A 24,574-nucleotide genomic window follows, 5' to 3' on the forward strand; every position below is an offset into this window, starting at 1 on the left:
TTCTGGAAGCACTGTCTTTTTGATGAATGTATTTACCCATTGTAGCGTCTGCGAATCTTCAATGCCTTCCGGAACCCCCACTATTCTTAGATTTGATCTCCGTGAATGACCCTCAATGTCCTCAAGTCTATTTTCCAGATATTTCCTCTTTTTTGTCGCTTCCTTCACTTCACACATAACCATGTTGACTTGGTCCTCCAACACTGAAAGCCGGGCTTCTGCCACCTGAAGTTTGACAGGGAATCCAGACATTACCTCCTCGATCTTTCCCAGACGTGCATGTAAGGCCGCGATTTCCAGTTTCTGGCTCCTTTTAATTTCGCGAACTTCATCGAGTATTAAATTCAACATGTCCCTGACATCCAATTGATGTGTACTAGCAGTATCAATAGTCTGATCAGGATGACTCTGCTTTTCGGCTGTAACAATAGTTGTCTCCCCAATTGTGGCTTCTCCCGGACGTTTAGTCAAGGTTGCATTCTGTAACTCTGGCTCTGGGGAATTTACAGCTGCCGGTGGTGTACTAGGTTCTTGATTTTGGTAACTTGCCTGGCTTTGATCTTGATCCTTTGCGGCTTCTGGGATGACTTGATGGACAATATCCTTATCAATTTCAATTCTTTCTGCATTTGGGGAGACTTGGACTGCTGAGAGAGGCGCGGATTCGACTGGCCCAGTTTTAGATAGATCTAGAATTGACTCTATCAAGGGCGATGGGGGAATAGCCTTTTTGAAAAATAATGGAAACTGTTTAGCCCCACTAGAGTTGGCCCTTGGGCAGTCTGAAACCATATTGTCTGCATCAGTCCCTATTACCTCGGTTTCCGGAGATACAGTAGAAGATTCTTCTTCTTCTGAGCTTTCCAAAGTGCTGTCGAGCCCTTGAGGGTTGATATTAATTTCTCTGATTTCTTTAGTGGCTAATCGTGAACTTTCTTTTGCCTGGGCTTGGCGAGTTTTCGTTTTTGACCGTGCCGCCGTGTCGAATTTTGCAGCCGTGCCTCCTTGTTTTAATGGTTTTCCCATGTCTTAAACTCCCCTCCTTTATCTTTATTATTTTCCTCAGCTCTTCTCTTCCCTCTGTTCTTCTTCACCTTTCTTTCCCTTGCCAATCCTATTTTCAGTTCGGGAAAAACTTTTCCGCTTTTTTTTTTTAAAAAGGTGTCTTTGCGCAAGGCTATTTTTTAAAGTCTCACCCCCTGTACTCCTTCGTATCCTCAAGCAGGGCACATCATCGCGTTTAGAGCTTTAAAGTTATGAAAGGTGGAGAGAGTAAATACGGGAGTTAAGGCGCAGGAGTAACCCTATATCCTTCCCCTTGTACCATGAACGGGTAAGCGGGCACGGTGTCTCCCAACTCAATTCATCCGCTTACCGGCACGCCGGACTCCTCCACATCGAGCCGTTTTCTTCTCTCTCCGGACTCCAGTCTCGTTACCTTCTTAGTGCTCAGCAGATACCGCAAAATTTCCGTAATCCTCGCCTTCTAGAAATCTTTAGAGGAAGTCGAAGCAGGTATTCACTTTGCGCGGTCGGAGCTAACCCTGCCGATAACACATCCGGGAGGAATCCACAGAGTCCTTCCCAGCCCGAGCGGCAGAACGCCAGTTTCGCCATTACAATGGGCGGGTCAGCGGAGCAGCGATCACCTGTGGCTACACGGAAAAAAATTGTACAAGGATACTAGGATATCTCCTCACCGACTGCTAAATTGAAATAAAACACCTCCCACCAAAGCACTTAGTATTGCAGAGACCCAGTCCTGCTTTTGTTTTTTTTTACGTCAGACTTGATAACACAGCTGTCTCCCAGACTTAGTGTTACCATTTCAAATACACATATACTGGGCTTTGGCTCCCTCTGGAGGAGTAACACAATCCCTGTTCTTGCTAATGGCTGTTACGGGTCAGTCTGCTTCCTGTGTAGTGTTTACACCGAAATGCATGAGGGCCTATTTTACATCTCAAAAGTATGTAGTCATCACACGTAACATTAGGCAATGTTTGTTTTGTTTTCACTGCAGGAGGTTTTTCTGAAGATTATGTAGAGGAGTAAAAATGCAATCCAGACCTATTTACTTTGTCAATGCTTGTTGGGTTATTTTTTCTCCATTCGACCACTTTCTTTACAGAGAGCGAAAACTTCGTACACGTTTATAAAAGAGATATAAATCATCAGATAAACTGTAGGAAGGAAATGCATACGTGCCTCCTCTGCCGTTTTACAAGATCCCAAACACACAAAATATTAGAAAACACTCTCGAATGTACCCGGGGAGAGGAGGGGTGTCAAAAGCAAGAGTACACAGAACGAGCTATCTGAGGCAAGAGAACCTTAATCTGTAGCGTAAGCATGTGATAGAATCCATCACTCCTCGAGGCCTCTACTTGCATTGATTCCAACAAAGTAGTTATTGTGTAAAATGTTCTAGATTATTGTACAGTGCTTGTGCGACACAAAAACAATCGTTCAAAACTCGAGGGACAGTTTTACCATCCAGTGTTCTGGAGTGTGTTGGCATTTTAGCATGTATGTACACAGTAGAATGGTGCAATCTGTGTAGAGACTTCCAGGAGTCATCACATCACCCCACAGCTGAAAAACAGCAGGGACTTTTCTCGTTTTTGAAGGCACGGGTTCCACGTCTACAGGACAAACGTACACTTTTAGCGGCCTGGTCAATCACAACTTCTACAACGTAATCTTAATAAGGCGGAAAGAGATGAACAGCATGTTACTGGGGAGCACTGCAGAATTTATTAATTTACCTTTGTTTATATTCTGCCATCACAAGCTAGTTCATTCAATGCACTTTAGAATAATAAAGGTAGAAAGACAATGTGCATATTACATTGGCATTTCATATAGAATGAAGTACATTTTGAAACGCTACTCGTCTCTTGGGGTACAGCGCCGGAGGTGGAATTTTCGGGTTACTGAAGACCCGCATCCTCTACAGCAGCATGAGGGAACCGCAAGCTTCCTTTCCAGAAGCCTCGCCCCTATCTATCACAGGTGAAAGAGGAAAGTCTTGAGACTTAGTGCCCACCAGAGATTCATATCAGCGCGTTTTCTCTGCCGGGTTCACGCGATAAGCCAAAGATTTACATTAATACAAATATTCAACAATGTAACAATAATCCAATACTTGCTGAAGCCTTGGTGGCAGGTCCTAATTTTACACTTACCAGAGGTCCCTGGTGATTGTTACACATGGTCTGCCTCAACTGAGAGGTTCAGCACCGGAGTCTCAGTCTCAAGCATAAAACAAAAATAATATTAATAAATTTAAGCACATACTAAATAAACTAACACAACAGCAATAAACACGTGCAATTCTAGAACACACCGTCCACCACAGTGGCAGTTCAAAGCACAATCACTTGCACCACCTCATGCAACAAAGGTAAACTTGTAAGGGAACTAACCCTGGCACGCTATACCTGAGAGCCGACTACAATACAAGCCTTTTATTTCAGAGTAAAAATAGCGCCTAAAAATGCCGAAGTGCTCATAGCAGCTTAAACAAAAGTGCAGAGGGGGACGATTTGCCAAATGTCGTCGGTGGACAGTTAAGAGCAATAAGTGGTGAGATCATCAGAGTTGATAAGAGCACTAGGAGAGGGTCTGCAGTAAAACCAACTCCTGGGATGGTTTGTGGGATTAACTCCTGAGCTTTTAGCACACAAGCCAGCGGTACGGCATCCCCCATGGCAGTCGAAGCAGCGTGAAAGTGTTTCCCAAGCACTCACCAACCACTCGGGCATGTGGAATGCAGAAGTGCCAGCGCTCTGGTCTGCCTCCTCCATGGCTATGTCTGGGCAACGGGTGTAAAGTGCAGCGTCTAGCCTGGTACCAACTTGACTGCGAAGACGGAGAACGCTGCAGTCCTCTCCAGTCCAAAGCCAAGACGAAAGTCGTCCAAGGAGCTCAGAGCAGGGTTACAGAGGCTTTGGCACCGCGTCCACCCTCAGCCACACAATGGCCGCTCATTAGAAGTGTTTAGTGATCAGCATAGCAAACTGATTGGATCAGGGTGTCAGCAGTTATGAACAAGAGGCTGGACGTGGCTACCTTTCTTTGAAAGCGGTGTCATATTCACTGATAAGCTGCCGCTCCCCTCCGCTTGTATGGACTTTAGCGCCAAACACTACTCTGCATTCTCCCTTAGTTATGCCCCCTGCAGAGTACTGGTAAGGTTCCAGGTGAAGGCGGCTCTTCCGTTTAACATTAATCTTTATTGCAACCGGTGTCCTCGTGATATCTAATCATGCAGCCTTCATTGATGGGGTGAGTGACTTCATGGTTTCAGTGGAAAGGTCACGAGACCAGAACGGTCACACTTAAGCACGTGATAGGGAAATATAAGATTTCCCTTATAGTACAAATGAGAAAGGAAGACAGCAGGGGGCAAGAAGAGCAGGCACCTCCCCTTTAACTCACTGCACCTCAATGCGACAGGACTCCTCTTTAGCTTGTTCGCATGTGGGACAGAAGTACGCAGCAAGAAAAATGAACTACAAACAAGCAGCCTATGAAAGAGACAAGGTCTCAGTCAGGCCCTCACAGATCGACAGCAACTATCTGTGGTGCCAACATGCAACACAGTTAAAGGGAGTCTGTGGTGGAAAGCAAAAACCTCCTCAGAACAATACGAATAGGGGCAACGAAGGGCAAATGTTTCTGGCCCATGGCGCATCAAAGCGTTTCTGCTGAATTTATAAGAAATTAACTGCTCCTTGAGCATGCATCTTAAAAACAAATGAACTTGTTCACTTCTATAAGGAAATTGGCAAACGTATTCAGGTCCTTGACTTGTATGATCTGTTTCAAACCACTTACATTCCTATAAGATGCTCATAAACTGACCTTCTGACTTCGGTTCTCCTTGCCTCCTTCACCTTTTACAATCACCAACCTCTGCCCTGTGCCCCCGACATTCGCCTGCACCCATGCCCTCCGCCATGATCAGTACCAGCTTTGAGTGGCACTACTCATTTCTGGTATAATGAGGTGTCTGATTATACTGTATAATTCAGCTACATATGATGGATTGTCAAAATCGATACCTGAGCTGAATCCCTGTAAGAGATCCTTGTCACTTGCTAGACGGTATGCTGAAAGCATCTTTAGAATCTTCAGAGTTGATGAAGAATGCTATTGACTTTGTAGTCCATTCTGGTGCAGTAAAAATGTATTTGGACCTCATATACCTCATTAGTCCAGAAAGCAAGCAATAATTAAAATTCCATAACACCGGAAAAACACTGTTTCTGTTGTTTTTTGAATGGCGTGAAAATGTGTAACCACTGATAACCACTGTTTTTTTAAGGTACTGAAAAAACCCTTGCAGAATTTACCAAAAATAGAAACTGGAAAGCCTAATTACTGCAAATACAAACAATATCACTCCAATCTTTATTGAACTTGGTAGGAACTTTTTTCAGCAGCATTCCAAGCGAAACTGTGTTCCATTTTTACCAAACGCCTGGTGTCATGTTTTCACCACTATCTCAGATGCTTGGTGACAACATTCTTTTCACATATACCTGTCACTACTTCTTGCATTGAATGTTTAAAGCTTGGGGTGTTTGGCAATTCACTTGCAATCAACACTAACTCACTAGAAAAGGGGGCTGGTGTATCAAAGAATTTCACCCATTCTCTGGCTGTGGGTAAATGTGATGGTACATATTAGGAAAGATTCTTATGAAACCAGCCTTTTTACTTATCAGTGAAATCAAATGTAGCCAAATTATCAAATACGATTTTGATATTTCCAGATTCTCTACAGTTTATAAAATAACTAAATAAGACCTAAAACATGCTTCTAAACACAGCATCAAAGACCACAAAACTTAAAAAAACCAGAAGGAAGAAGAGACTATGTTTAAGTGACATCCCTAAACAACAAACCTCAAGCAGAATCACCACCATTAACGCTCCTGGGAAAGGCGGCACTTTTTAAAATGAAGGCGCTTCCACGATTCCTGTACGCTCTTGAAACCGCACCATTCCCGGTACCCCCAGGCTATTTCAAAACGATAGAAGCACAGGTTTCCAGCTTACTGTGGGGAAACAAACCGGCGCGAATTGCACAGGGTAAATTGGTAAAGGGGTGGTACGACGGGGGGATAGCGCTCCCAAACATACAGATGTACTATTGGGCAGCGCAGCTAAAGATTATCAACCAATGGATACACGCCCCGCAAACGGATCCCGCCTTTAAAGCCGACAGACACGAATTGAGGGCGGAGGGTATAATGTCAGCGCTGTACAACGAGAAACAACCCCCCTCATTACTTGGACCTACAAAACACACGATCACTTTATGGCACAAGGCACAAGCTAAATTAGGCTGGCGGGGTGTTATAACCCAACTCACTCCACTGTGGGATACCAAACGGTTGGGAAGACTCAAGAACAGTAAAGGTTTTGCGCAATGGGACGCGATTGGCATCTCCACGGTGGGTGACATGTGGCGCAAAGGGGATATAATTACATTTGAATGTCTCCAGGAACAATATGACCTGGCATCCTCGGAAATATTCCGCTACTTACAGGTAAAACACACGCTACGAACCGCCCTTTGATACGGGCACAGAGGTCCCAGAAGCCACCCCCTCAGAAGATAGCCTACTTACAGACCACATGCAAAAGCGGGCCACTTCTTTTACCTACCGTAAACTAATTAACAACTTGCTAGATCCCACCACAGTACTTAGGGGAAAATGGGCTCGAGACGTTGGGGAACTAGATGATACAGACTGGCAAGACGCAACGGCATCCCCACGGGAGGTGGCCATATCATCTAAACTTAGATTGATACAACTCAAAATACTGCACCGCACTTACTATACTAGAGTCACCCTCTTTAAAATAGGGAAAGCTCCTCCTCCGTTTTGCCTGAGACGATGTGGAGACGAAGGGACCTTTTTCCACACAATATGGGAATGTCCCAAGATAGCAGACTACTGGATTAGAGTTATGAGAACACCATCTCATGTAGTGGGGGAATCACTTCTGCCAGAGCCCAGATGTTGCTTGTTAAATGTTTGGAGTCCGAATGATCTCGCGCGTCAGACACAGGAATGGGTCACACTAGGAATAATGTTGGCTAAGCTGAACATCGTGCAGAGATGGGGCGCGAAAGAGTTGCCGACGATCACAGCCTGGTGTAAAGACTTGGATGTAACCATGTTAGCAGAAAAAACAGTATACGTTAATCGTGGGTGTCCGCGTAAATGGAACAAAGTATGGGGTGCATGGAATGCATTTAGGGGATACATCTGTGAACCTCCTAGGGAACAGCTGGAGGGGGAGGGGGGGGGGACCGAATCGGACAAGGAGGTATAGAATCAAAGTTTGTATTGTCACTGTATGTAGCAGTTTTTCAAGCTAAAATGGTACGAAGGAATGTAACGATAATCGCTGCCAGAATGCACTTCTACTGTGTGTCTAAGGAACGAACGATGTTAAATTTTGATTGTAATAATAAAACCAATAAAACATTTTTTTTTAAAAAACCTCAAGCAGAATAACGTTAGCCCAGTCTTTCTTGATGCTACCTTGTATAACAAAGTTACATTGTAGTGGCCCCTTCAGGAAGAAATAAAAATGTCTTTCACTCATCTTTTCCTTTCTTTGAATGGCACTTAGTTTGTGGTTGCAAAGGTGTTTTTTCAGTGTTTATATGTTTACACCGGTGATGCCAAGTTTCCTTTCAGTGGGGTTTTATCAGTTATTATAGGTTTATGCCTAAAACCAGATAGCCTATGTATAATATAATTGATTTGTATATCGACTCGTAACCCTTATTAGGCGTCAAAGAACAGTATCATATGGAGAACATCAGTGAATGTTGCACCAGTTATGGTAAGCGCACATCAGTATAGGTTTGTATGTAGGCCAGTGATAAAGAGTGTAGAGTTGTGCAGCACACAGTGGGGTAGATTCACTGGGATACAAAGTGTTGAAATTTAACCAGAAGATCAAGGAGGGAATGTTTCTAAACACAGGGTAAATTACTGTATAAATGGTTTGTGATTCCGGTTTTAGTTGCATAATTGAAGACGTTTGTTTCTTTAACCCCTTTGCTGCGGCGCGAATTCCGCCGCAGCGCTGGGGGGGTTTGGGGGGGTTGACTGCGCTGCTGTGCTCATGACGGAACCACGCCGTCATGAGTCACGGGTGAGCTGTGCTCATGACTGCGTGGTTCCGTCATGACTCCACCCACTGCGCTAATCGCCCGCACAGGCGGGGAATTAGCGCCGCGTGGGAGGAGCGGCCGCCGCATGACGGAACCACTCTGTCATGAGCACAGCGCACCCGTGGCTCATGACGGAGTGGTTCCGTCATGAGCGGGGAAGGGGTTAAACGCAATGAAGTGCTTAAACACAGTTAAATATGTCAGCTAAATATTCGTTTCTGTATTTGTAGATGCCCCTGAAGAAGGAAATTTACTTCCCGAAATGCATTGGGTTGTTTCAATAAACGATACCAAAGGGGATGATGGACGGAGCGTTTGAGCTAATCAAACACTCCGTTTTTAGGTCTCGGCTAGCGAAGGCTGCGCTTGCGCAGTCTCGCTCGCGAGATTTAATGACTTTGAGAAGTGGGGCTTCAACCCGCCCCTCTTCTCTCCTCTTCTTCATTGGCTGGCCTCTTAAATGCTGGTCAGCCATTGGAGAAGAGCTTTGTCTCTCCAAACAAGCCCAGTCTCTTTCGGATCCGTGGGCGTGTTTTTTCGATTCTCTATCTTTTTTTCACACGCCCATAAGATAGCGAGTCTACGGCATGTCTTGCTCACGCTGCCTACACGCGCCAGTCTGCTCTCTGATTGGTTGGCAACTACCAAATAAGCACTGTGATTGGTGGACCTTGTCAACCAAATCAGAGAGCCTACTGGCGCGTGCAGGCAGCAAGACACTCCCGGCTCTGATAAGCCCTGGGCTTCCTTCCCGCAAGGACCGGCAGTTACACGAGAGCGAGAAGCAGAAAGGATAGAACAGGTGTGTGTGTTCTCACCTGTGGCCTCTGATGCGCAGACACATTCAGCCTCCACCACAGACGTTGTTACGCTGTGAAGTACAGAAAGCGCCATGCGCTTCTTTCAAACGGATTGTGTTAAGTTAGCCGGTCACAGGACACCGCAACAGAGTTGTAACCCATCCCACCGCCCCCTACACGCGCACAGGTGTGTGAAGCTTTGAGAACTTTTTTGCAAACAGATTATGGGCGCACGTACCAAAAGGTGCCTTTTATCGGTAATCATTCAAAAGCAAATTCCGGTTTCTCCCCGCGCGTACTCCGGGGGTTGGCTGTCCCCAGGTCGGTAACCCCATGTGTAATTGTGGCTACAGAGTGGTCCAGGGCCGGCAATTTCAAACCGAATCCCGGCTCCCCCGTCACGCACATCTCTTCCTCCTCCGCCCCTCTCACACAGACTCCGGTGGTACCGCCTTCTCGGTGCACACCAGAGCCAGCTGCGAGCCAGCTGTGGCAGCTCAGGAGCCACTTCCAAGTGCAGGCCGGTGGGCAGGGTGTGGTGAGGGGAAACTTCGGCGGTGCCCTCCCTGCCACCCCTGTCCTGTTTTGTGTGAGTTTCTGGCCGCCGAAAAGAGGGCATGAATGGACCATTTTCCCTGCATCTTGTTTTGACTTGCATCCCCCGGCAGTTACCGGAGACTTGAATGTTTCTTCAGCTTTGAAGTCAAATTAAGTGGCGGGGAGCGGGGCTACTTACTGTGGTTGCTGAACATAGAGCAGAATAACTTTCCTTGAACACAACCCCAACCCTTCCAGCACTTAACTCCAGAGGCAGATTGCTTGATTTTCTGCCACCAGACAGTGGTCTTTTTTGCTGGGGGTCCTCCCACCCTGAATGCTGAAGTGCATATATTTTTTTGTCACGCCCTGGGACATAAAGGGACATAAAGGGGGCTTTGATGCACCTATCTCGGGGGGTGATGACATTTCATTTTTTTTTAATCATTCATAGCGCAGCACAAAACTGTGTTTTTGCTGCGAGTTCCAAGTTCGAAATATGGTAAAACTTTAAAGTGCTTTGAGTGAGTGGGTGATACGCATCAGTGGAGCGCAGATACGGGTATCCGACGAAGCTGTCACTCCACGCAGGGTCTGTCCAAAGAACATTCAAGGTTTACGTCTGTATCGCGAAAACTGTAGAGAAGCCACATGAAGGGCGTCAAGGCGCTGTTGACAAACTGTATGAAGTGGCTCTGTGTGTGTGTGGGTGGGTGGCTCTGTGTGGGTGCAAATGCAATAGGTCTCGCATTTGAGTGATTAAGCTATTGACATTGTAAATAACAATGCCGTTTCTTTAAATGTTTTAAAAACAAAAACAAACAAAAATAATGTCATGAGCAATGCCAATAGCTCTAACTTTAACAATGCCGAGACCATTGCATTGTAAATGCTTGTTGCATTTGTTTCAATAAACGTCATGGTATGTGGAACCCAATTTGGACTCCTGAGCGTTTGTGAAACTCTAACACCCACCAAAAATTGAGTAAAATGAATTGACCACTAAACAAGAGTTCAGGATTAAAATGGTTTAAACAATGAATAAAGCAAGAGAAAAGCAGAAAATACATTGATTCATTTGATTCAAATTTAAAAATGTGGCAGTGCAACCTGGCGGAATCGGAAAATTGGTTCCATGTGTGAAAAGTGCATTTGCAGTAAGGTCAGTGTGGGATATACTTTGGTGTTGTGTTTCAGTGGCCACAGGTGTGGTCTTAGAATCTCTTGGGTGGCAGCTGTTACCAGAGTGGTGGAGTGAAGAGTGAGAGATCTAGGGCACACAGTTTACATTAGTTGGATGTAGTGAGTTACTCTGCAGGTCCTCTTAAAGATTTTTTGGGTGGCTGCTGCTCCATCAATCCATAGCCTGTGCTGGATACTGCCATGAAGATGGACGTTCCATAAAATCTAGATGGAACTGTTCAGCAGAGGAGAGGAGAGGGGAAAAAGAAGAGCCGGCTAGGACGGTCTGTGTTAAGTCAGCCCAGATGCAGGGTGACTGTATCAAGATCAATTAATGTCTTAATGTCCAAATGGAATGGTGGCGGCCAGGAAAGGGGGGTGGCTGGGGAATTAGGCAACGACAAGATCTACACGGATGGCCTGTATTAAATGGCATATAAAATAGGCACTGTTGCTGCTAAAACATGAGCTTTTAAATGTCTTACACTATCTAGCCAAATTAACGGAGCTCTTTGTGCATTAATTGCATGAATTCCTAGTACGGAGTAGATTGCTTTAGGAGGATTTGTGGTGACTATCAGAATGTATAGGCATGTCCTATGGTTGTCCAATTAAAGGCTGCCACAATGTGGTATGAATCTAATCTGGGATGGAGAAGCAACCTCGGCCCATACTGATTACAAGCAGCTATGACATATGTTTTATCAGTGCTACGCAAACAAAGGATAGACAGAATGCTGAATAAATCATACATTCACCCCCAGTCAAGAGATCTGGGTTAAATCCATCATTCTTTTGCTCACCATGCCACCCCAGTTTAGACCCAGCCATATGCAAATCAGTCAACCCTGTGCCTCATGGGAAAAGTCCAGACTGCTAATCCAGGTCCTCCCTGGACCGGAAACAAGCATCCTGGGACCGGTTTCTGGGTATTACCCTTCCTCAGCCCGGCTAGCTTGAATCCAGTGGCACAGTGAGCAAGGGACCCACGTCTGGGCATACCCATCCCACTTAGGGTGAAAAGTGCTACGCAAACAAATGATGGATGGAATGCTGAATAAATCATACATTCACACCCAGTCACGACACTCTGGAAACATACAATTCTAATCCAAGGCTGAAATGAATTCCGTTGGTTATGGTAATAATGCTCTACTGTGATTGGTTCTGTCTTTGAACAATCTTGAGTTGAATGTTCTGACCTTGTACATTGTCCAGTTTTATAATGTCAAGTCTCCAGCTTGAGTCTGCCCGCTTAATTTAGGAAAAGCCCAAAACGTATTTTGTTCCTACACTTCAGATGGACTAATATGCTTTATATCTTGGTTGGTAGAAAAGTCCAGTGTTTAGCTGCCTATGATTGGTCTTTTTCTTGTGAGGAATGGTTAGAAAAGGTGTTAAATCTTTGGAGTAATGTTTCAATTTTATTTCTAAAAATGGTGTGCTTTAGGTGGGAGGATCGGTGAAGGACGCAGAGTGCCTTAAAGGATGATTTACTTGTGTCTCCTTACAACACAAAGGCTTCACTAAGATTTATAAAAGCTTAAAAGAGATGATTTGCACCACCTTGCGTGGCTTTGAAAAGAAATGTAAAGCAACGCAGCAGCCTACGCTGCGTTACAATACATTTCGAGCAAGGAGGGCTATCCATGGGTGGATCATGGATCTTCCAGTGCATCCTTCATGGATTTGGCAGATTTACAAAGGTTTGCAAGCCTAGGATCGTGTCAAATCGTTACGCCTCTCAGAGAGTGAGTTAACGAGGAGAACATTTTTTTTCCTTCTAGTTATTTCCAAATGCCTCTTTAGATTTGTGCAGGAAGGTGCTCCTTCCTGCACAAAAACAATCCTGCCTTTAATGGAGGATGCGTGCATTGACGCCAAGTAGAACACAGTGTTCCAGCGCAAGGAGAGAGCAAAAATGTTCCATAGCTTTGTAAACACGGAGCATTTCTGCTCTCTCCCTTTCAGGCTACGTAGCGCGCGAAGTTCCCTTGCTGCGCCCCGTTGCCTGAAATAATAGTAAATATATCCCTGAAAATCTAGAGGTAGCCAGTGCAGTGCAGAAAGCATCGATGTAATGGATTCCCTCGGATGAAGACGTAATATCCATCTAGATGCGGCCTTTTGAACCCTTTATAGTTTCTGGAGAAAAAAAGATGAGCCATAGTCAAACTGCTGACATTAAGGGAACAGGTCAGTCGCTGCCCACTAGAGGGCGCAACAGCACCACCACACTGGATTATCTGGCAGGTTACTTACGCAGCTCTATAAACCTTTTGTCCTAGTTTGCTTTATCGGTCATCGTTTTTGATCTGCATCAGCATTTTACTTCGCCGTGCAATTTAAGTAAATGATTAGTAGCTGATGACAAATTAAGACCAAACTGGCACATTAATCAAGGCGAGTCATTCCTGCTCCGTGGAAGAATTGTAAAAACGATCTATTTTAGGTGCAATGGCCTATTGGTAGGCACCGTGGCCTGCATGGATTCAAGGTTTCCCTGGCGTTATCGTCCATCTAGTGCAAAGGTGTAGATTAGAGCCCTACTTAATCATTAGGTACAAGGCCCTTAGTGAGAAATATCCACATTAACCCGGGATGAGATAAGCGCAAGCACACTGCACTACTACTGACGCTGCTAAAGAGCCCAGGCAATCAATCCCTCTGTGCATTCCTTGGTGCAATATCTAATCAATGACGCAAAACTGACGATGGTTGGCAACAAGCAACATCCGCACCAGCCTTTTATCAGATGCTGCAGTCACTGTAACTCCACACTTGGAGGGCTTCTCCCAAAGCTTCAGATGCAGTGTGAAGATCAGGCACGCAAGAGTACGACTTCGTTTTGTATTTCACTTATTCTTAATTCGGAGCAAATAGTAAATATTCTAATTCCGTGAAGTGATGTGCTATCAACTGAAAGTTTTCACACCAAAAGAAACCACCCAAAAAATAGTCGAAGTTCAAGACATTACTATCCTTAGTCTTAGAAGTGCACGCTCTGAATACGAAAAAACATTTCTCACATGCTTGTGGAAATGAACAAAAGGTGGAGTGTTCTTCCCGGCCTTCCACCCATTCGGCTATTAAAGTACATGCCCACTACCAGTCCAGAGCCACAACAAATGCCCTGGAGGCATTCTGCTGGTTGCCAAAAGGTCAGAAGGCATATTCTGATAGGTATGCTAGACACATGGCCTATTGGACCTCAGGCTCTCAAACAGCCTAGAAAAGCGACCACATGGAACTGCTGAAAAACAGATAATCACAGTGGACTACATGACATAGCAACAATATTCAACAAAAGCAACAGAGAAGGAAGGATCTGGAAACACAAAGCTCAGAGGCCGGAAACAACCGAACCTGGTGCCTGTAGACACTGCTGGTTCCGGTAGAAGACAACATACCGGTCTGCAAGCCCTTTGTGATCGGGGCAATCACAAACTTCAATGCCTTTTTTTGCACAGATCATGAGCATAGAAATTGCAACATTTCTATATGCGTCATGACAACAGTTCTCGAACCTCCCATCAAATAAGTCCTCAAGAAGTCCTTTCACACTCAACACCCAAGAAATCACCAAATTGATATAACCATTATATGAAGACAGCAATTAACCTTTGTTCTCAAATCATCAAGTTAAGGACTACACCGCCATGCCATTCAAACCCTCCTGATCTTAGACTCCTTACTGCTCCAAAGATTGGGATTCCATCAAGCAAGGTAATCTCTCTATGGAGGAGGGAAGTTGTAGATTCACAGCTGCGTTGGTTTTTGAATGCCATCGGCTGTGTGAGAAAGGACTGAAGTAGACCTTAAGGGAGATCCTAATCATGGACATTATGCCTAGCTACAACCCTTACCTTTGTATGGGTCAATGAGCATTCCACAGACGGTCAGGAAGGGAAAAGGCCTACAATTAAAACCCCTCAATCAGGTTCATGAGCCGGCCAGTTACAAGATTGAGACAGCTACTCACTACCCAGCAAAAATCCTACAAAATACTTAATGCCGGCGCACAACACTAGTCAAAAGCTGACAACCTGCATTCAGCTCTGTGCAGGCCAAAGCATCAAAGAGATTTAAGAGCAGGATTACAAACAGAAGACACCTGTGAATATTGTTGCAACCTGCGAGTCTTAAGCTGTACAGTGGGAGACAAAGATCATAGTTTGACCCATGATTCGCAGCTTAAACATATGGGAAACAGATCAGTGAACTGACGATCGTCTTACCCATCTTGTTTACCAGTCGCTACCTCCTATACCTGGAAACAAGCAATATACCGATGACATGCCCAATCCAGACTCAACATGCACAGGAATCTGATTAGGCCCATGCACCATATACAGTTTGCTTCTATGCTCCAAGGTCAAAAAGCAAATAAGTTTTGCAGAGAGCGCTTTACAAAAACAAACATGTTAGAGGTACAAAGCATGCGCCTGTTAGGAAGGGTGGCCTAATGGAGGCAAATTAGTTCAGTGAAACATTGGGGTAGACTTAGGCTGCAATGGTTTCACTCCAAAGGTAAAGCACGGGAGCTGCCACTGGTCAAATGAAATAAGGTACCCACAGAGTTGAATTCCTCCATCCATATGCATAAGATATTCAATTCACAGCACCTCCCTTCCCTCAGCCAAACTGCAGTTACTGAAATTTGATTTATAACATTGTCAACCTAGGAAGTGGCTCTCTGTTACTATAGGGAGGGCAGAGGGAGAGTGGTGTTGGGATAACAGAGGGCTTGGGTTTTAGAAGATGGAGATACCAGAAATGAGTTAAGCCGGGGGCTACAATGGTGTTCAGTACGGCACTCCTTGCCAAAGCAAATACAATAATTACTGCACACAATCTTGAGTAGTATTTCTTTTTTTTTTTTTTTGAAAACCTTTATTGTCCGTTCAATAAGAAGAAGTATGGGCCTACAACCCCCCAGGGCCGGCCGCTAAGCAATCAGAGCAATAACGACAAGTATAAACACAGGCAGCACTTCGGGGAGCAAAATCGTACTGCTAATACTGTGAACAGCGTAAGTAGGGCACCAGGAGAAAGAGGTTTTCATTTTATGATGAAACAAGGCAGAAGGATCAGGTGACAAGCAATTTTAAAACAACGATCACGGATATGCAGAGTAATGAACGTTAGCGATTTACAGCAATCTATTCGGTCAATGGCGCAAACACAAGAACATCAGGATGGGGAAAAACATAGTATACAGTTGCGCCCGCAGTCCCCCGCCAGAACTCCCCAAGAACACCCCGGAAGTTGTGAACACATGGAACGGCAACGAGGCATAGCAAAAGGAGGTGTATCACGCTGATCCCAGAAAAACAAAAACAAAAAGAATCAGAGAAGAAAAAGGAGGCCATGGAAAAAAAGATGAAAGAATACAGAATCCCCTCCCCCAACCCCCACCCTGCACCTCTGCAGATGAGTACGGCCCCCCCCCCCCAGCAGTGTGCCTGTCGCCCTGGAACCAGACCCGAAATGTAGGAGAATAGGGAAAAAGAAGTAGGAAAGGACCCCCACCAGACGGGGGGGTAGAGAAAGTATTTATAAACTGGAGGAGGGCCTTCATAACAGACCCCCGGCTTCTCCCTCCCGCACGGTAAGGTTCCCCTAAAGTGAACAAGGAACAGCACAAAAACAATCTTCTCAAACCACGATGGGGAGCATTATGCACCTATTGTGCCAGTAGCCATGTCAGGAGAGCACACCACCCCAAGCCCGCCCGTCCACTAGGCGACCACCCCCGAGGGGCCAGCCTCATCCCTGACCACTCTGTGGAATTCTGCCCATGCCAACCCCTCGACCCAGCACCATACCCAATGTTCCTAGGCAGAGGAATGTCCAACAACGACAGAGAAGCGACGCACACAGGTGGGGTGGAAGTCTCTGAGCATCAACACAGTCCGCCGCGTGAGGAAACAGGCTTCTCAGTGCTGCCCTAGGATCTGCACTGCACGCAAGGTTCAGGAAGGCAGAAGCAGCCAAAGCAGACATTAGTTGCTGGAGGTGTCTCTGGGTCGCAGGAGGGCATGCACGGGATGAGGCCACCACATCCCACTCAGGTCCAACGCCTCCGGGACAGATCAGGCCCTCAGAAGGTCGAACACACTGTAGCATACTGGCCGGGGCGTCCAGTCGTGTACTAACCTCAGGGGTGGTCGCCACAGCGTCCTCCTGCGCGCAGTGTGGGTAGACTCTGTGTTCGTGCGGACAGGCGGGCCGCCACTGCCCCAACTCCGACGCCACACCATCGAGCTTACTCCCCAAGATCACGAAACCATGAACCAAGGAGGAGTGAAGAGTACCAAGAGCCTCGAGGAGGTCGCCGTACCCCAGCTCAGCTCTCTGTGATCTCGCCGCCACACTCCCAAAAATCGTACGCTCACAGGCCCGCTGCGGCCCAGCGGACAGGATGGTAGGCTTCATCGACCCAAGATGGCCGCCAAGTATGCCCGACCCTCACCGGGGCCGGGACCCCGGGACAAGCGTCGCGATGTCCACGTCGCGGGTGACCGGGTTCCGGGGGCAGGCAAGAAACTATCCGTGGTCACGGGCAACAGTCGTCCCCACCACGGACCAGCTCCCGTAGAAATCCGGGGGCGGCCCGCAATGATCGGGGCAGGATACGGACGGCGGCCGGGCAGCTCACCAGCAAGGCAGGGGCAGTCACCGGAGGATCTAAGATTCGCACCCCCGGTCATGCACTCGGTCAGCTACACTGGGCAGTAGAAGTGACCACGCCGAAATGTAGGCCGAGTTTGGCACCGCTCCGGTGGGCCGACTCCACCCAGTCACTACCGGCCGCTGTTGTCGCACTGCCACCCGGCCACGGCGTCCACCCGATGTCCCGGCTCCAGGGCCGCACAGGCCGCAAAGTTCAGATGCAGTTTTCTCCGGCGATAGCACGGCTAGAAACCTCGGAGTCACACAGTCGGGAGCCCCTCTCCTTCAGAAACACGACCACTTAGCACAGGTTGAGGATCTCAGGCAGGATATCCGTGCGGGATGCGGAGGTTCACGGAGCCGGGAGTCTACGCTGCCGTCCCGGTCGCCATCTTGGCTCCTCCTCCGAGTAGTATTTCTTGATACAAATAAGGCTCCCTACTTCTGTAATTAATAATTAAGTGTTTGTTAGATTCATTCACCTATTGCTGCAATGATCTCTTAAGTAGATCCAGCGAACAGACAAGGCACGTCTAATTTTGGACTGATGGTTTTGTCAAAAGATATGGTACGTAACAATACATATCCAGCAGGGTATACTGTTTTTTAAAACAAATCAGGCATATCAGTCTAAGGGGAAGAGAACACTTATTGCAAACATTTACAAATATTTTGGAATCTAAAATGAAGAAAATATAAAAGATCACAAATCCATTCAGGTATAATGAAAAGTCAGAGTCAAACAATTAAGCACTTTGGAATCCAGTAAAAAGGTTTGAGAAAACTAATGTTTACACACACCAAATACTAGAAGTTTCACCGAGTAGATCCATGTGCCTCACACAATAAAGATAGACAATTTATGGATGTCATAAAAAAAGTACCAAAGAAGAAAACGCGAGGAAATGAAGATAGCAACAAATAGATCAATTTGCTTCTTAGAAATTGTAATTTTTAATAGTGCCACCACTGTAAGTGTGCAGGTTGCAGGCCATGCGTGCCACACATTCAATTCCATTTGGCCAAGTTGCACTCTGGATAACTAGGAATGGGGTGGTTGGGAGGACTCCAAATAATCCCTTTAACATGGAGAGGACTTTGGAATACCCAATGTGTTTATCAGACGGACTAACGCAATGGTTTAATATAATGGTTTCCTAAATATTTATTAACAAATAAAGCTAGAAGATGTACAGGCACTGAAGGCCTTTAGCATGTTTCATGGTAAAAAAATATTATCTCTGCAAACTTCAGTCAGCAAGGACTGATAAGACCATTGTTGGAGGACATGGTCTCATAAAAAAGTAGTTGGCATGCCAATTGGTCATGGAGGCAAATTGTAAATTTTGCTACCTAGAAATGATCAAGAGCCGTCTGAGAAATATCACCCAGGTGCACAAGCGGTCTCGAAGTTAGGAGGGCAAATGAAGGCACAAGAGAAAAATGGATAACGTTTAACTCCCATATTAATTTACAGTTTCTCAATTACTTCTACAGCTAAGAAACAAATGGAGCCTTTTCCAGGACACGTCAATGTAAAAATCACTGATGTACAAGTGTAAACTCTGTACTAGTCTAATACCTCACCACTGGTTGCAGGAGAGGTATCTTCGATTGAGAATACCACTCTTGCCATGATTAAAGATCTAGTGTGCTCTACATACAGTGTATGCAGATCATCCTCCAGTGGTGATACGATGCGGGGATGAGGTTGATTCAAGCCACTGTATATAAGCCAAATACCTAGCCCAAATGTGGAATACTAACCCGCAGATGATAATTCCCATGGAGACTTGTGATACATTGTATTAGACAACCACTGAAATACAAATCATCCTGGGTGCACAAGGGCATCTATAATATAACTATTGACCAGTCTGGAAAGAGTTTACAGTAATATGTATCTTAGAAAATTGAAGAACAGATGCTTTCAAAATATTGGACATTTTAAGTTGTCTCTTGCAAGTAGTTAATGCATACTTAAGATGCACTTAATGCAGAGTCTTGCACCTCGAACAACGCTAAGATCTTTTCACTTCAAATATTTAAGGTACATGCAAAACCTATTCCACCGTCTCAAACAAGGTAAATACATAGCAAGTTTCATTAGCATTTATAGGAATGGAAACCCAATTAACGAGGCAGAGGGAAACAGAAAGAATGTACCATAAACATCAGTAATAAAAGTGATTGTAGAAGAGCCTGAGAGCAGAGACAACCCTTGCAGGCAATCCCCGGTAGACGCAGCCCTGAGGTCACCACGGATCCCGCTAGAGAGCATCCAGAGGAAGTGAAGAGTCCTGGGAGAGGAGATCCAGGAGCGGCTTGCGCATATGCTCATTAATATAAAGGAAAACACTTCAGTCTCTTCCCTCCCCAGGCCCTCCACTCCGTGTTCTTCTTTCCTACCTGTCTAACTGGAAAAAGTCAATGTGGACCACAAACACCTTGGCGCAGGAAAGTCCTATCATTACAGTCAGGTCGGATGTACAGTAGTCAGGCAAAAATCCACCAAATAGGAAACATTTTACAACTCTAATCAAATGAACAACAGCACACACTCAAAGGAAGAATGGAGAAAATTACCGGGGAGATTAAGGTCAGAAAAATCGGACAGATCGTATTAGAAAATTGGGTGGGAGACCCAGAAGCAAGCGTGAGATAAAGAGAGCCTGGAGAGGGCAAGACAAAGGGGGTTGGGGGACCAGTTGTGGGGGCCAAGCGCGAGGCAAAGGGAGCTGGGGGTGAGGCAAGCGCAAGGCAAAGGGGGCCAATGGTGGGGGAATCAAGTGAAAGGCAAAGGAAACTAGGGGATGGGGGCAAGCAAGAGGCAAAAGGGAGCTGAGGGGATAACAGCCGAACGAAAAGGAGCCTGGGGTGGCTGGGTGGGGACAGGCCCGAGGAGGGGGAAGCTAGAGGCAAAGGGGACCAGGGAGGGCAAGCAAAAGGCAAAGGAGGGCAAAGAGAAAGGCAAATTAATCGTGGAAGGCAAGCAAGAGGCAAAAGAAGCCAGGAGAGGGGAGAGCAAGCCAGAGACCAATGTTATGTTAATTTAGATGAATCTTTAAAAACGCAATTTTCACCCAAAGTCTCATGGTGTTAAGACTTTGGGAAAAGAAAATACTGTCTAACACAAAATGGATTAATTTAAAAGGATAGTTTTATTTTTTTCTGAATTGCAAATCAGAGGTAGTCAATCTAAAATCTAAGGGGGTCAAACAAGTGAAAATGAGCAAGGGGGCTGGTGGACGGATTAGAATATTACTTTACAGATGTAACACGCTATGGTCAAGCTAAATTGTTGCCCTGAGAAAATCCAAAAGGTGTAAGGTGGTAGTGTAGCGCTTTCTGTTTTTGAAGTGTATTCAGTACAAACAGCACGTAAGTGGTGTTCAGGGATTATTGGTTTGTGACTCATGGATGATGTGATGTGTTGAGGTGATGTGTTGAGATGTCCCTTTTTTTGTACACTAAAATATAATATGTAATATTAACATCTTGGTGGGGGCAGAACGACAAAAAGTGTCATGGCCAGTAACAGTGGAAAGATTTACTTGCCTGGTAGCCAAAGGCATGGAGGCATTTCTACCAAGTGGGTTTATCTGCAAAATAATAAAAAGGATAACCTGCCCGATTTTTCCAAAGGGGTCTTTGCAAACGTGGCACATTGTAAAAGGCAGAATAGTAGGGTAGATTAGGTGCAGAGATGGGAAATTGTCCAACTTAGAAATAGAGGATGAATACTGGATAACGAAGCCCAAAGACCAAAAATACAATTTAAAAAAAGTATATGGCTCAAGCTGCCTCCTCCAACAAATACAGCTATCGGTGGAACAGAATAGCATTTAGGTTGAGGCACTAATGTTGTTCATATTGTAAACAAACTCATTCAGCCATCAATTCACTCAAATAAAAACCAGTTCTTCAGCAATAGTTCCAATCGGTGGTCTGTGAACAAGTGAAATGTACCCTTTCAATTTTCCAGAAGACGTCAAGGTAAGCCAGTTCAGCCCTCCAGTACACAACCCTGTTCACTTTGGCATAAAAGTGAAAGATGCATTTTATAGGGCGTTTATGTCTGTGGCACTTGCAAAATATAAACCTAGCCGAAAAGCAGGGTGAAAATGTGCAGCAGTCTTGCAAAACTTTATGCACTCTTCTCCAACACACTACAACACGTTTTTAGGTCTCGGCTAGCGAAGGCTGCGCTTTGCGCAGTCTCGCTAGCGAGATTTAATGACTTGGAGAAGAGGGGCTTGAACCCGCCCCTCTTATCTCCTCTTCTCCTTTGGCTGGCCTCTTAAATGCTGGCCAGCCATTGGAGAAGAGGTTCGTCTCGCAAAACAGACCCCGTCCTTTTCGGATTCAGGGGCGATTTTTTTCGCCACTTTTCGCTGGGCGTGTTTTTCTCTCCTCCAGCCAATGGCAAGAGGAGAGAAAAAGAAAAACACGCCCCCGAATCCGAAACCGCCGCTGCGTTTCTCCGAGGCATTTCTGCTTCACCTCGGAGAAAGGCAGTGGTGTGCTTGTTTTTATAAGACGGGGCTATCTCTATTAGTTACACTTGCGTTGCCTTGCCACAACCCTTCCAGTGGCTTAGAGTGCTTTACTCAGACGTGTCACCTCAAAGCACTCTGGGGAGTCTTTATTGGTTCATTACCCTTTAAGTTATCTTCTAGCTGCCAATTGTTCTTGTTGCGCGTTAAGTTGCACGTTTGTCTTGCCACGGTTAAGTTTCTCTTGATGTCTGTTCCAGTCGTGGCTTCTTGGTGTCCAGGCCGCGGCCGTCCCTTTTATAAAGATGCACTCCGGGGTGGTGCTGGTTGCTGCCCGGCGCAGAATTCCCCATGACATCAGGCGCCCGGAGGGCGGGCTCGTATCTGCCAAGAGACAACTTCCTCTTTCAGTTTCAGCAGGCATTACCTTCCCGCCCCCGGGGCCCTCCCCGTGCTTACACCCAGCGAGTCAAAGAAAAAAAAAAAAAATCACAAATCACCAAGAAGGAAACTTCAAAAGAGGAATTAATGAGGAGGAAGGGGGGAGTTAAAGTGTCGAAAAACTCGCAATTTTGGAAAACAAAGAGTTGTGGTTCCGGGGCGCAAACACTCTGCTGTGGCCATCCAGTGTTTTTTCCACAAACCCACATCTTGATTCCGACCCCGTCACCCCATCCTTTACCACTTCGAAGTGAGGACGGCTTGAGTGATTGCCTCTCTCGAGAAGGTGCTGTACGCCTGCACTTACAGTCGGACTAATGAGTACAACTACATAGCACACTGTTTGTGTTCTGTTTCAATGAGCGCTATTTCTTAGCCGAAATGTATCCCTCATATGCATTTTAGACGTAAGGGGTACTTTTGCGCTAAGAAATAGTGCTAAATTCGGAATTACTCTTCTTGGGTAGATTCAAGAGCAATCTTGCGGAATGTTTAGGTAATTACGCAAGATTAGGCTACACGGAATTACACGATAACACCCACCCCTAGCAATGACCTACAACTATTAAGAGTGATTTTGCATTGCTGAAGGATTTTTTTCAGAAACGAATATAGGGGGCACTGTTTTTATCAAAATGATGTGGTGACCCCATGTTGTTGATGCTGGAGTGGAACTATCCTACAGGTATTAGAGTCATTTTATATTGTCCAACTTAAATGGCTGTTTTATCCAGGCAATGCAGTTGTCTGCCACACAAGAAGTTTCCATAGCTCTTACACTGCACTTACATGGGACGTTACACTCACAAGCCGGCTGAGGGAGCGCAGATGGCTGTGTGTGTGTGGGTGGGTGGCTCTGTGTGTGTGTGTGTGTGGGTGGCTCTGTGTGTGTGTGTGGTTGGCTCTGTGTGTGTGTGGGAGGCTCTGTGTGGGTGGCTTTTTTTGTAGGTGGCTCTATGCGTGGTGGCTTTGTCTGTGTGTGGGTAACTGTGTGTGTGTGTAGGTGGCTATGTGAGTGGCTCTGTGTGTGTGGGTGGCTTTGTGTGTGTGGCTCTGTGTGTGGGTGCAAATGCAATATGTCTCGCATTTGAGAGGGATTAAGCTATTGACATTGTAAATAACAATGCAGTTTCTTTAAATGTTTTAAAAACAAAAATAATGTCATGAGCAATGCTAATAGCTCTAACTTTAACAATGCCGAGACCATTGCATTGTAAATGCTTGTTACCTCTATGCCTGGTGTTAGACCTGTCAGCCCTTTGGGTGGTCCCTCCTCATCATTATTTATTTTGTCCCACTTTTGCCTCAAACCCTGTTTGAATTTTTCCTTTTTGGGAACCACCAGACTTTTTCGTGTTGCTGCAGATTCAGGGAGCCATTTTAGCTACCCCTGAAACTTCTGTCTGGAGGCCTGAAGCACAAAATGGTGGCCACCTGTGACATCACCAGCATCCACTGGAACCTACCAGCACCTTCCAGAACATTCCAGAACCCTGTGACAGTTGGAGGCGGTTTAGAATGTTGGGAAGCTAAGAGAGAGAGTTGGCAGTTGGAGCTGGCAGTTGGCACCTGACTGGTGAAGGAAGAGCAGCACAACAGTGAAGGAGGAAGGAGTGAAGCAGCAGGGGTGGAAACTTGTGCCTGGAGTGGGGTCCATAAACCCACCCTTGATACTAGTCCCTACTGATGGATCCCAGCCTGTAGCCCTGTGTGGGAAGAAGCCAGAAAAACTCATCCTAAGGACCTGGACAGCAGGAACAGGCCTTAGAAGCAGAAAGCAGCAAGATCCTGACCTGGAAACTGGTTTCCCTGGAGTCCGGCGTCGAGTAGCCTGAGACCTGGAGCCCGAGGTGGAGAAGCGGCGCTGACTGAAGAAGCAGACGTCGTACCCGGAGCCGCCTGAGGTCGTGAGAGGGCGCCGACGGAGGTCGTGAGGAATACCAGAGGTCGAGGAGGAAGTTAACCGAGGTCGAGTGAGCGGCGTCATCGGAGGAGTGAAGTCCGCCCTCCGGAGTCGTCGGAGACCGAGGTGAAGTGTACCGGAGGTCGGGAGTGAGGATCGCACTCCGGAGTCGCCCGGAACCTGAGAGGAGGAGCACCGGAGGTCGGGGGTGAGGATCGCACCCCGGAGTCGCCGGAAGTCGACATCGAGGCCAGGCCGGCCGACGTCATCGAAGCCGAGAGCGCCATCGGACCGGAGCCGCCCGAAGTCGACATCGAGTAGAGACTGCCCG

General features: G+C 46.2%; 1 protein-coding gene across 2 annotated transcripts in view; it reads right to left on the reverse strand.

The window, feature by feature from the left end:
• AHCYL2 (adenosylhomocysteinase like 2) overlaps positions 1-24,574 on the reverse strand; it is a 469,222-nt gene that overhangs the window by 339,701 nt on the left and 104,947 nt on the right. The window contains exon 1 of one of the 2 annotated variants that reach the window (XM_085653638.1): positions 3,753-4,189. The exons of the other annotated variant lie outside the window; for it this stretch is intronic. Within the exon in view, the coding sequence (XP_085509764.1) occupies positions 3,753-3,809 (57 nt within the window). The 5' untranslated portion in view covers positions 3,810-4,189. Of the gene's footprint in view, positions 1-3,752; positions 4,190-24,574 lie in introns of those variants that run through there. 2 annotated transcript variants of the gene reach the window in all.

This window comes from Triturus cristatus, chromosome 4_1, assembly GCF_964204655.1.
Source record: "Triturus cristatus chromosome 4_1, aTriCri1.1, whole genome shotgun sequence".
Taxonomy (NCBI): Eukaryota; Metazoa; Chordata; class Amphibia; order Caudata; family Salamandridae; genus Triturus; species Triturus cristatus.